Genomic DNA, 16,759 nt, shown 5'->3' with positions numbered 1-16,759 from the left:
ATGGGATCTTCATAGCCTTATCCAGACTGATTCTGATTAACACAAAAATATGGATGTGCTCTGAGGGACTGCAAGCGGACGCCTGTTCTGAAATTTGTTCTCCACTTTCTGAATGTTAGATAGTCCTGAATTCTCCATAGCCCTGCACTGTTAGCAATTATATGATAAGTTTACTGCCCACTTTTTAAGCAAAGTTAAACAGTGTCTCTATACTTCTCCCAAAAGCACCCGCTGTGATGTAGCCGAGCCGGAATCATGAAAATTATGTGTCATGAAATAGGACCCCAAATAAGAAAAGGTGGAAACTGGACAATTCGTAACTGGATTTTCAACAAAAGACATATGTTTATATATATTTTCAACCCAAAGATCATAATATTGGTCTTTGACTGGTTTATGGTAAGATTGAGGTCTAACATAAAAATTGAAAATTTCTCCAAAAGTCTCTGCAGCCCAAGCAAAGTCTGAGCCATAGACATCACGTCATTCACATAGAGAAAAGCAGGTATGGGTTGAGAACTAACACATGGTACATCAATGCCAGTGTTGAGTAAAATATTTATAGTTTATTAATGTACAGGATCAACAAAAAGTGGGCTTGAACACAAACCTGTACGACTCACCTTGAGATATGTAAAGGTTTAGTGATCTACCCATTTCGGCCATATCTGACACAGGCTGTGACCTTCCTATTCAATTGTCTATTGAGATATATGATGAGGCCTCCACTCTCAGGTTTGTCATAATATCCCATAACTTGTTATGGTTGACATGGTCAAAGGCCGAACTGACGTCCATAAATGCTGTGTAAACACACACCCTCTTTCACAACTGTATATTTATTAACTTGAAGTGAAAAGTTGAGACACTGTTCATTGTGGCCTCGCCCAGTGTTAAACCATATGGAAAACTGGATATAATCTGATAATCCTTGGCCCACGTCTCCAAACGCCTCATAGAATCCTGACCATTATCTTGACTGTGGTGTTGATCAGTGATATAGGGCGCTAACACTTTGGACCACCTTCATTGCCTTTTTTAAAGATTGGCAAAATACTAATAGCGTGGAACCAAGAGCAAGGTGGACCAGAGCTGGCAATGGTCCTCAAAACATTGTGTTAGGAGAGGTGCCCACAAATCCAGGTCTGCCCTAAATAAATCAACCAGGACCCAAGGGCCTGGAGCCTTTCCCGTAGGGCATCTGCTAATAGCTTTAACTACATCACTGAGATCTATGGAAAAGCCTCAGGATTTTACTACCTCACTGCCAGTGGGTGTGGAAGTTCAAATGCCACCACTGTAAACCTACAAAAAGTGGGTAAACAGTTGTTGGAGGAAATACCAACATTGAGCGCTGGGTCAGAAGAATCCTTAAAAACGTGAGGTTTATCACTTGCCAGAATACCTTTCTCTGAGCAACCATTTAAAAGAGATTTGTAAGACTCCTCCTTTGTTTGTTTTTTCCTTGTGGCAACAGCCCTTTTGTATGCTGATCTACAGGAGTGAACATACTCCCTATTTCTGGGGATTCATATAAGCGCTTTTACCAAATTCCTGTGAGATTTTGAACAGTTATCATCAAACCATTGAGTATATTTAGCCTTAAGGGACTGATGAGGGACCTGCTGCAACTCCTTGCCATATTAACAAAACACAGAAAAACTGTAAAAATGTTTCCGTGCTAGCCTTTCCTTCTACCTAGAGTTTGACATGGACCACAGGCTGTGATTGCTATGGTTGGTTTCTGAATCAGTATAATTGGAACGCTGGCCAAGCATGTCTGATTATAAAATGAAATTAATTAGACAGCTGCAATACCTTTGAATAAATGTAGGATTTAAAATCAGAGCAGTGGACAAGGAGTCAAGAGCAAACTGTAGTTACAAAGAAGCAAATTAGGAACTTCTTCATAAGGTTAGTGGCAAAAATGAGTTAAAGCTTCCCCAGTATGATCCACCAGGCCACATGAATCCAAACCAGAGAGAGGACAGAGCTTGAGTTTGAAGTCCCCCTTCCATAGGAATGATTCAGGCCCATTCTGACTATCTACAAATCCTGCTCTTTCCCTCAAAAGCAATATAAGTATTGTGTAAATCAAAGTTATTATTATAAAATAGTTTCATAAGAAATTCATAGGGCTGCAGGCACACCACAACAATTGAAAATTTGGGGAACCCAGATAGGACTATTCAACTTTCCCAGGGAATGTGGTCGAGAACAGAGTGAGGACCTCCCTTTGCTGTGAAGAAGCAGGAGCTTAAAAAACAAACTATATCCATCTATATGTTGTATTTCTAAAGCCCATGTTTCCTTACAACCATTCTAGATTATTCACCTTTTGACCCTAAACCTGCATTGGTCCATGTTCAAATTTAGAAAACGTTTCAGACCACACTTGTTCACTATCAACACAAGTTGGAATATGATGATTTACAGATGTCAATAGGGGAGACAAAAAGACTTCAGTCACATCCTTAGGGTGTTCTTTTATCAGAACATGTTGTTTGTGTTTATAGTTACATTTGGAGATTAAGCTGTGGCCAAGGTGGATTTTCATGCTGAACTAAACCTGCATATCTGATCACAACAGGGGCACTAAAGCAGTACAGTGTGTTACATTCCCCCCAGGTATTCTGTACCTTATCCAGTCTCATCACTTGTTGTCTAGGACTATAAAAGTAGCCATAAATAAGTACTTCAATCTTACTATTGCCTTGGGTTGTGCAATTAAGTTTGTTAAGAAGAATGCAAACAGCAACTTTATTTCTGAAGGTGCTCAGAAAACAGCCATTAGTATCATGTTTTGGCATGTTTCCTCCCCATAGTATCCTACACATCATGGATAGATCAGTATGACATGTATTATTGACACCAGTGTCCATTTTAACCACCTTATTAACCAACTGGTCATGCCTCCCAATTTATGGGTGTCCTAAGTTGTGGGGCCCCTTTGAGAATGATCATAATTGGGGTTTCTTTGGTGAAAGATGTAATGATTGAGATTCCTCAACTGGGAAGGTTTGAGAATAAAGGTTGGCTTATTTCCCAACAAAGATGCTAATGTGGCAGAATTAAAACATGTAGATACTAAGACTAAAACATATGGGTAGGGTTAAAAGAATCACTATTGTGGCTGTGAAAATCTGGCCAGACAAAGGATGTCAAAGTTGTTGCATCAGATTTATCAGTGGTAGAAGAATGTGCCTCCTTTGTCTGCAACATTGATATTTGGATTTTTTTTGGCCTGTGGAGAGGAACAAGCCAAATCACAGGTTGCTTTAGAATCCAGATTGTCAGGCTCTATAGTTTTTGAACGAGAATCAGAGAACAGTATTTGGACCCTCTGCCCTTCTCAGAAATTCCTGAGCCTGGCAGCAATGGAGAGTTTGCTTTCTCAGTAACGGACTTGCTAACAGTAGACATCCATTCTTCCACAGAATTGAATATTCTAGTCTAGGGAACCCTTTCTATTTGTGAGAAAGTTCACAATTGAATTAGATATGGAAGGATCCTTACCAACAGAAGCTGTGGATTTCTTTGTAGCCCTGATCCTTGATTTAACAGATGGGTGGAGTTGGACCCACATTTGGCCCGGTTTGTGCCTGGGCAGTGCCTGTGGGTGTCTCACATTTGTCTTGTTCAACAGAAAGCCTAGACTCCTAATATTATTTTGAAAAAATGGGTCAACCCAGTACGCTAGGACCTGGGTAAGGGAATAATATAACAGAAAGATTTTTGGTCCCTCTGGGGGAAGGATAAGAATTAACTTCCACGACAGTGGTTGTACCATGAAGACCTTTCTGTACCGATGAAGTTTGTGAATAATATATCACATTTATTAGAAACTTAAGCTCCACAAATTCCACAATTTAAAGTAAAGTATTCAAGATGATCCTGTATAACGGCGCAGTGTGAGTGAAGTATGTGTTAGTATAGGTGTTGCAGTGCTATTTACATGAAAACTAAAACCAAACTGTGGTTAAAAGCATAAGCACCTATAACAATAGGTACTGTGAGCCTGATGAATTTTTCAAAAGCCCATTCACATTTTCAAATCCAATGTCGACGTTTAGACCCCCCAAAAAATTAATAAATTCAGGTGGGTCATCATAAGGACAGAATATTGAAATAGGAAGCACCCCTATTTGATAGCAATCAGACACATCATTGTTGTGTTAATGATAAAACTTTGCCAATCGGCCTCCCATTTCATGTAGCCCTGGTGTGTTATGAATAATACCACTCTTTTACTTTGCCATCTAATGGCTTCAGGAAGGTCATAGATTGTGCCATACAAATGAGCCAATTGTTTAAGATACGTTTTAAAACATGTTGGCAGGGTCCTATTTTAGAGTTAAGGATCTGCAGTCCTGATTTAATCAGGATAGGCTCCTATTATGGCAGCAGTATAACAGCCTTGCCTTCCCAGGTGATGAGAACCCAGCTGCACTGTGGGACTGTGAGTCCAATGGCTGTGGAAGCGGTAGCCACAGAGCAACAACTGCCCAGAGAGAAGCCCAGGCTCCTCTTATGGCAGCAGCAGCTTGTTGTGTCTACCATGAGGTGAGCCTCCTTGGAATCGTTTCTGGGGCCTTGGGATTAAAGAAACAGGTCCTGTCTTCCTTTAGGCTTTGCACAGCATGGGAGTCTATTTTCTGCCTCTCCCTAGGTCCGGGAGAGTTTGGATGAGAAATTCTGAGGGCAGCCCTTTTACACCCAGTGCCAGCATATGTGTAGGAGGCGCCCTCCTTTATGTAACCCTGAAATGGTTCTGGTCATTTCTTCCCTTCCCTTTCCCTGGGACTGGCTTAAGCTTGGCTAGTGAAATAAAAGGCAGGCAGGCCCAGGTGTGAGCTGCAGTTGCTGATGACAAGGCAGGCATCTTCAGAACTCAGAAAGGTGTTGGGATAGCCCTCAAACTACCCTTTATTGCTCAGGAAGGGCTGAGACAACACTCCTCCTCTCCCAGACCATCCTGCTCAGGAGAGGAACACCCTGCCCCACACCCAAGGCCTTTTGTCTCTTGTCTGGGAGGAATCCACATCACACTACAAAAAAGCCATTAACAACCATGTGTCCCTGGACACTATCTGAAGGGCACATTTGGGTTAGGCAGAAAAATGCAAACTTTCTACAACTGATATTTTCCGAAAGCAATTTTAAAACTCACTTTACCATTAAGAAGGATTTTGAACTACAATTCAAATGAGTAGATTAAGTATTTATTTAGCTGGTCCCAAACTGAAGCTTTCATTTATTAAGTGTAATAAGGCAACTCAGTGTTAGTCAATGGGGGAGCTGGCCTTTTTATAGTGAAAAACAACTTTCGGAGTTTTTGACTGCCGGGACATGTAAAACTTCACTTTTTAAGTACAATGCACTCTGCCCTATGGGCCTTGAAGGTGTAACTTAGGTCTGACCTACATGTCTTAAAAAGGAAATTTTGGGCCTGACAAAAGGTCTATTTGCTAGGTTGAAATGGCAGTTTAAAATTACAGACTGCCGTGGCAGGCCTGAGACAGACGTACAGTGCCACTTTAGTGGGTGACACAATGAGTGTTGAAACCCACATGTAGCATTTACAAGGACCTATCAGCAAATTAAATATGTCAATTAGTTGTATACCAATCATACCATGTTTAAAGGGAGAGCGCAAGGACTTTACCACTGGTTAGCAGGAGTAAAGTGCACAGAGGCCTAAAGCCAACACAAATCACTCAGCAAAAATAGGGTAGTGAAGGCAAATAAATAGTGGGTGACCCTGCAGAGTGGCCCAGGTGAAACACACAGGTTAATGCATACACTTTGTAATTGCTTGGAACCAGATGGACGACACTTCTGACTGTCAGGGTGCCAAATGCCTCTTTAATGTACCACTAGAGACACCCTGACCCATTATCTCACTCTTGCATGTTCTTTTCATCTCTGTTTCTCCATTTCAAACAGTTTTTCCATCATCCTCTGCTCCATTTGTGTTTCTCTCTATTTTGCCCAGGATGAAAGTTATTGATGAAAAGTAAGTGCCAGTCCCGAAATATTAGTGCTGGTGGGTCTCAACCAGTTCAAATTAAGAGCGGACTATACCGCTTCTTTCATACAAACAACAAAACTAAAACAGCCATTCCCTTGTGTATAAAGTATAGAAACAATCATTCACATTACCGTCAATCTCCGCAAGTCTAGCTCATTCATCCACCCAACAACAACCAAACTATAACATTTTTACGCATAACTACAAAGACAACAAATACAAGTCATAGAAACTCTGTGATGGATCAAAAGATGAGGCTTCCCCCACCTCATGTAAAACAAACAAACATGATAACTAGGTTATGACTATTATTCACAATGGTCCAAGATGTGCACATCTTGAGACCTTTTTGGACAAGATGCCCTAGCCCTATAATTTAATAATCACAATGACAACATATTTCTTAATGCAAGACATGTAGTGACAGATGCTCAGTCATGCAATAGCCAGAGCATGGAACCCATTAGCTTCCTTCTAAAAAAAGGTTTCCCGCCATCTCAAATTCTACCATTCAAGGCACAGGACAAAACAAAAATGGAAAGTTTAACCACTCCCTTCTTCAAACTCCCACACAAGCTCTGTCAAGCACAGGTATACACAATGTACTCAGTCATTCACCTAATTTTACTAGACTACATAGCACAACGAACTCTCCCATCTTTTCCACCTTCCACAGGCAACACCCATATCCCCACAAGGACAACACACTGCACCACACACAAAAGTGCAGGCCAGAACTCAAACCACTCGGCCTTACCAGGTGGCCAAGCCAGCATGATCAAATGGCAGGATGAAGAAAGCACTTAGGCCCATACTTATACTTTTTAACGAAAAACTTTGTTTGCGCAGTTTTGTGTCAAAAAGTATAGCCTCGGCTTGCGCCATTCCAGAGCGGCACCAGATTTATGGAATCCCGCAAGCTGGTGCACTTGTTGGGCTAGCATCAGGAAAAATGAAGTTAGACAGAGTGGGGTGGTGGTACAGGGGAAGGGAGTTTTGCCTCAAAAAATGAGGCTAGGCTGGTTAGAGGCAGGAAAAATGCCTTTTTCCAACCTAGCGTAATTTCCTGATGCAAAACCGTCCATACCACATGACTCCTGTCTTATAAAAGACAGGAGTCATACCCACCACCCCAATGACCAGCACAGGGGACACGTGTACCCTGGGCATGGCCATTGCACCCTGTGCCATGTAGGGGGGCCATTTCAGGGCCCCCAATGGCACCTAAAAATGTTTTTAAATACTTACCTCTGCTTACCTGGGATGGGGTCCCACTATCCTCTGGTGTGGGTGGGGATGTTTCTGGGGCTTGTGATGGGCACCTTTGAGCCCTTTCCATAGCGTTTGACCATGGAAATGGGTCCACAGGTCAGCTCAAGTCTGCTCTGACCCAGGCATTAAATAATGGTGCTAAACAGGCTTAGGGCCATTATTTAGGCCTGCCTCCCCTGTGCACCAATTTTGCATGGGAGGATAAGTAAGGCGCTAAGGGCCTTGAGTCGTTTTTTGGACGGGAATGCCCACTTTTCATCTCATTGATGCAAGGTGGTTTCACGCATCCAAAAAATGACTAACTCCAATATTTTTTTGCTAGATGGGTCTAGTGTCAAAATATAAATATGGAGTTAAGTTTGCGCTGAATTTGCGTTAAAAAAAAAAATGCAAAGTTGGCGCAAACAGTATATAAATATGCCCCTTAATCTACATCCAGCACCGCACCCTCAGGAAATTGCACAATAAAAATTCAGGACAACTTCCTAAAGCAATAATCATAGCCTCCAGTAGACACATATAGAAAAATTATTGACACAAAACAACTGTTCTACAATTCAGCCTTGTTCAATGAAATTAGAGAAACCACTCACTAACTAGCCATCAACGTTTATCTCACCTTCTCTTGCCGAATCAGGTTGAGTCTTTCTTTTTAGGTAGCCTTTTCTTCCTTCTTCATCTGCCCCATGTGGGAAGTAAGGGGCAGCTGAGCTGTAAGGAAAACACGTCTGATTTTAACTACGCCCTCCCCTTGCCCTCCGATCATACCTCCACCACTAGTACATTTTAAGATTTATCTTAGGAGCAAGACCTTTATGTGAAAACACAGGGCCTTGGGTAATGCAGCACATCACCTGTATTTACAAGAGAGCCACTAGCCCTAATTAATCACCTTATCCCACAAGTGGGGAAAGCCAAAGGTGGTGGCTAGCCACCACACAGGATCTTTTTACCCATCAAGTAGAATTGGAAGTGTAAAATGAAGGCTTGTATAACGAAAGTGTAGCTACTGAAATGAGCAGCCGCTGCAGAATGTGGGGAGTCACTGCAGTCATCTTGTGGTTGAGGAGTGGTTTTACAGTCCTGCATGAAACACCTACTGATGCACAGTAAGCAGGATACTTCTAAGGGGACTTCACAATTACCCAGAAAGGCTGAAGAAGTAGCTCATACCTGGTTGCTCTTGTAGGGAAATCAAAGCCCACCTAAAATAATAGATAAAAGACACTGCATCAAGTGAGCCAGTAGCGGTAATTGAAGGTTGTAGGAAAGTGCCACTGTTGGTATAGCTACCCCCCAGTGTTCTTCCCCTAAAACTGTACCTTTATTTCCACAATTGGCACAGCCCTGGCACACAGTTAAGTACCTTGTAAAAGGTACACATGGTACCAAGGGCCCTGTGGCCAGGAAAGGTCTCTAAGGACTGCAGCATGTATTATGCCACCCTAGGGGACCACTCCCTCAGCAAATACACACTGCTTGCAGCTTGTGTGTTCTGGTAAGAAGAAAAAGACAAAGTCAGCAAGGCACCCCTCTCCGGGTGCCATGCCCACAAACCACTACCTGTGGCATAGGTAAGTCACCCCCCTAGCAGGCCTTACAGCCCTAAGGCAGGGTGTACTATACCACAGGTGAGGACATAGCTGCATGAGCAATATGCCCCTACAGTGTCTAAGTCCATTCTTAGACATTGTAAGTGCAGATTAGCCATATTGAGTATATTGTCTGGGAGTTTGTCATTACAAACTTCACAGCTCCATAATGGCTACACTGAACACTGGGAAGTATGGTATCACACTTCTCAACACTATAAACCCATACTGATGGGCAAACCACGCACGCAACCTTGGCATCATCCTGGACCCCTCCCTCTCCATGACCCAGCAAATTAACACCGTCACCTCCTCCTATTTCAACACACTCCGCATGCTGTGAAAAACCTTCAAATGGATTCCCATAGAGACCAGAAAGACCGTCACCCACGCACTCATCAGCAGCAGCCTGGACTACGGAAACGCCCTCTACGCCGGCACCACACTCAAACTCAAACGCAAACTCCAGAGAATCCAGAACGCAGCCGCCCGCCTCATCCTGGACCTCCCTCGCCATGAACACATCTCGTCACACCTCAAATCCCTTCACTGGCTTCCTATCGACAAGAGGATCACCTTAAAAATCCTTATCCACGCACACAAATCCTTCCACAACACCGGACCAACCTACCTCAACGAAAGAGTGAACTTCCACACTCCCACTCGCCACCTCCGCTCCGCCGACCTCGCACTTGCCACAGTCCCCCGCATCCAACGCACCACCACCGGAGGTAGATCCTTCTCCTACCTCGCCCCCAAGGCCTGGAATTCCCTCCCCACCAACCTCCGCAAGACCCAGGACCTCCTGCTCTTCAGAAAAAAACTCAAGACGTGGCTGTTCGAACAGTAACCCTCCTGACCCCCTTCCCCCCCACCAGCGCCTTGAGACCCTCACGGGTGAGTAGCGCGCTCTATACATTTTTTTGATTGATTGATTGATTGATGCCAGTGTGGGATTTATTGAAAAATGCACACAGAGGGCATCTTAGAGATGACCCCTGTATGTTCACCAAACTGCTACTGTAGGACCGACCGGTCTGTGCCAGCCTGCTGCTTTCAGACAATGTTTCTGACCACATGGGGTGAGTGCCTTTGTGTAATTTGTGGCCAGAAACAAAGCCTGTCCTGGGTGGAGTTGCTTCACACCTCCCCCCTACAGGAACTGTAACACCTAGCGGTGAGCCTCAAAGGCTCAAGCCTCGGGTTTCAGTGCCCCAGGGCACTCCTGCTAGAGGAGATCCCATACCCCCTGACAAAGCCCCTCTTTTGGCAGCAAGTCCAGTGGGAAAATTAAGGAAAACAGGGAGGAGTGACCACCCCAGCCAGGACCACCTCTAACATGTCCAGAGCTGAGGATATGCCCTCCCTGCAGAATCCTCCCTCTTGGTTTGGAGGACAGGGACCAATCGGGATAGGAATGTACCCCCTCCCCTAAGGGAGTGGGCACAAGGAGGGTGTAGCCCTTTCGGGCCAAAAATTAGTCAATTGTTGTAGGGCTACTGCCTCTGACTCCGAAAAAGCCCCTAAATCTAGGATTTATGGGCCTCCCTGACCCTAGCTTACCAGATTCCTGGTGACCTGCAAGAAGAAGAAGTACTGCTAAGCTCAATCCCCCAGCAGAGAAGAAGGAAGACGACTACTGCTTTGGCCCAAGCCCTACCGGCCTGTCTCCTGCTTCAAAGAACCTGCAAAAAGACCAGCGATGCGTGGGACCAGCAACCTCTGCCAACTCCAGATGACTGCCTGGACCCAAAAGGTCCAAGAAATCCAGAGGACAACAGCTCTGTATAAAGACAACCTACAACCAAGGACTCCCACCTCACTCCGGATGTGTGAGTCTCGACCTCTGTGCACCCGACGCCCACGGCCCATGTCCAGGTGGCCCACCCTGCAAGAGATGGTCCCCAGGAGATTGCGAGCAAGAGCCCACCCTGGGTTGTCCTCTCCACGACGAAGCCTTCAAAGGGAATCCCGAGGACCCCCCTGACCGCGAAGCTCCAGACGAAGATATCCGATGCCTCAGAACACACTGCACCCACGCCCCCAGGCCTTGGAGAAACTGACCCCTAGTGCCTCAATGTTCAGCAGACAGCCCTCTTCCATACCCGACTGGTGGTGTGCCCGAGACACTCCCTGGGACCTTGCCTGCAGCCTCTGAGTTACCCCTGGGGGCTTCCCCATAGACCAGCATTGGAAACCTGACTCCCTGTTTTCATCCTGCACCTGGCCGCCCTGTGCCACTGAGGGAGTGTGTTTGGTGCCTACTTGTGTCCCCTCCAATACTCTTCTAATCCCCCCTGGTCTGCCCTCCGAGCCAGATTCCAAGTACTCCCTGTCTCCATAGGAGCCCATGTTAAATTTGCTCAAATTTGTTCTCTGCACCCAGCCGGCCCCGTGTTGCTGGTGGTGGGTGTTTGGGGTTAACTTGAACCCCAACCAGTGGAATTCCTAAAACCCAGACACTGAAACTGCAAGTGTTGTACTTATCTGTAAAACAACCTAACATTTCTTCCCCCCCAGGAACTGTTTCTGAAAATTGTACTACGTATCCATTTTTAAAACAGATTATTGCCAATAATTCAAAAACTGTATTACTTACATATTTCAACCAAAGTACTGTTGATACCTGTGTGAAAAACGAAACTTTTAAGGTACTTATCTGCAACTTGAATCTTGTGGTTCTAAAAATAAAATAAGAAAATATATTTTTTGCTATATAAAAACCATTGGTCTGGAGTTGTCATTGAGTGTGTGCTCCTTCTATTGTCTGTATGTGTTCAACAAATGCTTTGCACTACCCTCTAATAAGCCTAACTGCTCAACCACACTACCACAAAAGAGAGCGTTAGCATTATCTACTTTAGCCTCTATTAAGCCTCTGGGGAACCCCTGGACTCTGTGCACACTATATCTCACTTTGATATAGTATATACAGAGCAAGCTTCCTACAAAGGTGCTTTGGGCTGTTGCTTTCTATGCCTGTATGACATCTGAATTGTTGTTAATGTAAATACTCACTATCCCAGAGCACCTGTTTACTACTGAGAACTCACACTTTTTCCTATTTAAAGCAGGTCCCTTCCAAATTAAAGAAGTGCAAATAGCTGCCCATTTATAATACTAAGTACTGAGTTAAACTATTTTATTTGGTATTATAGTCTTATAAAGATCTCAGTTCTCAGGTTTTACAGCTGCCTTCCCACTTGTGCCTTGTTAAGTACTGAGTTAAACTGTTTTATTTGGTTTTGTGGTCTTATAAAGATCCCATTTCTCAGGTTTTACAGCAGCCTTCCCACTTGTGCCTTGTAAAGTACTGAGTTAAACTGTTTTATTTGGTTTTGTAGTCTTATGAAGATCTCAGTTCTCAGGTTTTACAGCTGCCTTCTCACTTGTGCCTTGGTAATCCTGACCTGGCCCTTAATGGGAGCTTGGTCCCAACATGATTTTAAATGGACACCTCCTGAAAATTAGTAAATATGTAGGAATGGTGGGAAATAGAGTTTTTATCCAATTGTACTCTTCCCTCTAGTGCCTTTCATTGAAATGTTATAACCCGTGACAGTTCCTATTCCTAGAGTTCCTGGCTTGTATACGTAATAAGGATCACTCTGTACAACTGACCTGACTGCTTGTATTAATTTTAGATATCTTCAGGCTTTTCAATCCTGATCTCGTGGGATATGCAAGGAACAGGACCCTGAGCAGTAAAGCTGCACCACTGGAGCAAACTGGCCTCAATCTGGCAGTCACCGGAGCCAATACATAGTAAGTGACTTAACAGTGGGCGTCGCTATCATTAGTGTGGCAGTTGCAGGGGGCCCCTGGTGTATTAGGGACCCACTGCCCTTCAGTTAGACTGTGTTTTACTACCCAAGAGTGAGACAGGGGAACTATTTTCATTACGTTTGATAAGGCCCACTGCTCCAGCAATCCATGCCATATTATTCCATACAAATACGTAGAGAAGAAAACCCATCATTCGCAGGGAAATTGTGTTAATTATATTATAGAGATAAGAATGTGAAGAACTCTGAAGTTTGCCTCAGAATGAGAACACAGTTGGACCCATCCAGTAACTTTGCATAAAAATAATATTCATTTGAGATTTGATGCCCACACTGTCAGGGCCGTCACGCCCATCTCACTAACGCATTGCTCTGTAAACACAATTATTGCAAACACTGACTAGAAAAAGATGCAATAGATACAACTCATTGCCCTGGTATCTCATTTTTAAAGTTGTGGTTCACTTGTTTTCTCTCCCCCTCAAATTGGCGATCACATCACATGTTACCCCATGTTTGGTATTAGCAGAGTCTTTCCCTTTGACCTATCGACATATCGTTCTAGACTTTAGAGCTTCGTAGGCCCACTACCACTGTTTGGTAACCAGGACCTCTAGACTGCATAAGTACCCTAGCTCAAAAAGACCCTGCCTATAGCAGTGATATTTCTTGGGCTCACCCAGGGATAATAAAGTTGGTTTTAACTGACTACTGAATTAAATGTCACAATTACCCAGTTCTGACAGCAACTCCCACTGCCTACCAGGCTCTACTCCAGGACTACTCGGTTATCTACCAAGTCCAACCGTGCCACTGAACCCCTCAAATTCAGACCCCCTCAAATCCCGTGGGGCAACTTCTGAGACCCCCCTCCTAGAACAAGGCTCTATAAAATCAATACCCATTTTTGCGTTGAAATCCCCACAAATTAAAATTTGCAGTTGGGAAGTAAAACGCTCTCCTTGTGACTTTAAACCTGCAATAAAACAAAACAACTGCTCGAATAAATTACTACAGGAGTTTGAAAACATATTATAAAAATTCACTAGATACAAGTTAAAAGAACGCTTACAGTCCCGGATTAGCAAGGCCTAGTAAGCGGAACTACCCATATCCATAACTGAAACTTTTATTGTGAGGTTATGCTTAACCCACATGGCAAGGACTTCACTGGCTCTCCCATGCGGAGAGGCAACAGCTGGGCGAGAATAACAGGAAAAACCATTACAGACAACGGATGAAACGTCCCAAGTTTCCTGAAGAACAACAACATCAAAATTATCAACAAAAGAAAGCCATTTAGGGTTGGGGATCTTAACAGCTACGCTCCAACTAATCAGAGCAAAATGCTTATCCTCGCTTGGATCGTCGACATGCAGCTCTCTCACTTGAACCCTACCAAATGAAATATTACGTTGCAGAGGTAGGTGAGTATTAGCTGCATCCACCTCAAAAGCGGGAGCATGGGAGCATGTATCAGTGATAGAATGTACAGCAGTCCCACTGGAATGTCCCCAATTTACTTCCCTACCTATAATACATAGAGTTAGTTTCTGAGAGCCCATATACTGTCAATCCAAACCGTTAAGGTCCATTAACGGTTCAAAATGCTTATTACACACAACATTAATATCATCAGAGGTTTTTAATGCTGAAAGAACCGAAGATGAAACTGTGTGCTGTCGAGGGACAGAGGGCCTAAAGAAAAAGCCAAGTTGCAACATCACGAGATCTAGCAAAGGCCTGAAAATTCTGGGACAGAATTTTTTCTGTGATTAGAGGGTACCTAAAGTTAACAATAATACAGTCGCCTCGAATGGACTTAGTAGAAGGTCCAACCCAGGTGACTCAGCGGACCCAAAAAATATTTCCATAGTCTCGCACATCAGAATTGTAATGGTTAACTAACCAATGACACTCCTTATTATGTGAACTGAGCATGGGGGGACGCCAGCTAAGACAACAACATATGGGCAACATGGAGGGGGAAGGTTAATCAACAGTAGGTTGGGAATCTGTATAGCCGACTGAGGCTCTTGTGAGACCTCACTAAATGTTGCTGGAGTACAGTAAAGACAGATAAACTAGGTGGGAGACTGGGGCTATCAGGCACAGGCTAGGCTAAAGGCTCACCCAAAGCCGCAGATGGCCAGTAGCCTTTAACACTTCCTGAGTAGTAGTTTCAGAAGGAAAAACCTCCTAGGAAAAAGACGGACTCAGTGAAGCCACGTCAAGGCTCCTTGCCTCATGCAGAGTCTCCTTTTGAGACTACTTCTGCTGTTCCTGGGATGCAGCTAGGATTTTCCGAACTGCTATCTCTAATTTATTCAGTCTCTCTCTCAGAGGACTCAAAAACTCTTTCAAGGATGTTGTGAGTTTTTAGAAAAGTACGTCCCAACCTGAGTTCTGTGCGATATTCATGTTATTGAGCTCCCCAACTCTTGAGCATGTTGGAGGAGATAATGGGACACCTATAGGCCTAGCCTTTCTCTTGCGCATGGGAGCTGGTGAAGATACGAGTAAACCGCAAGCTTGCGGCTCCTCACTGGGCTTTGATGCAACAATGCAAGCAGCAGGCTCTCCCTGGCTGGAAGTGGAATCAAGGCAAGCCATGTCAATAAAATCAAGCCCTCCTTTCTCAGCTTCTGTGCCAGAAATGCCAGTAATAATAACGTATGGAGGGCCAGTGCAATCCAGAGACAAACACCTCTCTACCAGGTCGGCCTCTTTAGAGACAACACTTACAGCTCGGGAGAAAAATGAGTCAACTGTTGTAGGGTTACCCCCGATGAAGTCTTGTTACACATTGTCTTCTTTTTGCCCATGGTTCTACTATCAAATACCCACAAGGGACTAAAGAAGTACGGCCCGAACTTATCCCTTGAGACAAATCCCAAGTAGCACACTACTTGCTGCACATTATAAAATCACTACAGAACAGTCACATTAAGTAACAAGGGATACTGAGCTAGGTGACGGGGCCCAGCCCAGTCCCTTCCGTGTCTGCCCTTGGCACGGGCTTTGCCAGGCGCATCACGCGCTGCAGGGTGACAGGAGCACTTTTGAGCGCGTTGACCAGTTCTGCAACTACGCCTCCGGGTGTGTTGCACCTGACAATGATGTATCCACAGTGGCCCCTGTGGCCAGTAGAGGTCAGGCCCCCCAGCAGTTAGAGCTCAAACTGTCCCGCTCTGCAGGATGGCAGGAACGCTTTTGAGCGTGTCATGGGCAGGAGGCCCCGTCCCCAAAAAAGACCAGCTCTGCAACTAAGCCTCCAGGTGTGTTGCACCTGACAATGATGTATCCACAGTGGTCCCTGTGACCAGTAGAGCTCAGGTTCCCCAGCAGTTAGAGTTCAAACTGTCCCGCACTGCGGGATGACAGGGTGCTTTTGAGTGCATCGTTGGAAGGAGGTCCCACCCCCAAATGAGACCAGCTCTGCAACTGCGCCTCCACACGTGTTGCACCTGACAATGATGTATTGACAGTGATCTCTGGCCAGTAGAGATCGGGTCCCCAAACAATTACAGTTCAAACTGTCCCATAACCGTTTAGATAAAAAAAATCCGTAGTAGGAGACTAGGAAGGACAGGGGAGCGCAACAGAACTAGGCAAAAAACGTAAAATCGTCACAAAGGGAGAAAGCAGAAAGCTGCAGGAGCGAGCTGAAGGGGCAGGGAGTGGTGTAAATAGATTAGAGAGGCCCAAGATGGCTTCAGGATTAAACTGCCTGTATATTATGTGCTCACACATTTAATTGCATCTGACGCATGTTTCAGAGGAGAACTTTGGGCACCAGCACGTTTTTATTTACAAATTAAGAACTGGCAGGGGCAGTAGACAAAAGATCATTTATTTAGACTAGCCACCTGGCCCCCGTTAAAGAAAAGAAAAAAAACATTAATAGCTCTGACAAACTCAGAAGTGGTATACAGAGTCCCCACGTCATTGTTACAACCACTAAGATGACTGCTACTGATGCGTGTGTGACCATACATGAAAATGAAAAGTTGCCTTTGTTCATGCATGGCATGATGCAGAAAACCACTCTGATACTCAGCAACACCGTAGTACCAAAC

At 44.5% G+C, this 16,759-nt stretch overlaps 1 protein-coding gene across 1 annotated transcript in view; it reads left to right on the top strand.

The window, feature by feature from the left end:
* The window catches only part of LOC138258619 (phospholipase B1, membrane-associated-like), a 198,627-nt gene that overhangs the window by 57,274 nt on the left and 124,594 nt on the right, over window positions 1-16,759 (top strand). The window contains exon 7 of the mRNA XM_069205964.1: window positions 12,540-12,660. Within this exon, the coding sequence (XP_069062065.1) occupies window positions 12,540-12,660 (121 nt within the window). The remainder of the gene's footprint in view (window positions 1-12,539; window positions 12,661-16,759) is intronic.

Source organism: Pleurodeles waltl, chromosome 9, assembly GCF_031143425.1.
Source record: "Pleurodeles waltl isolate 20211129_DDA chromosome 9, aPleWal1.hap1.20221129, whole genome shotgun sequence".
Classification (NCBI taxonomy): Eukaryota; Metazoa; Chordata; class Amphibia; order Caudata; family Salamandridae; genus Pleurodeles; species Pleurodeles waltl.
This window is presented reverse-complemented; position numbering and strand designations above follow the sequence as displayed.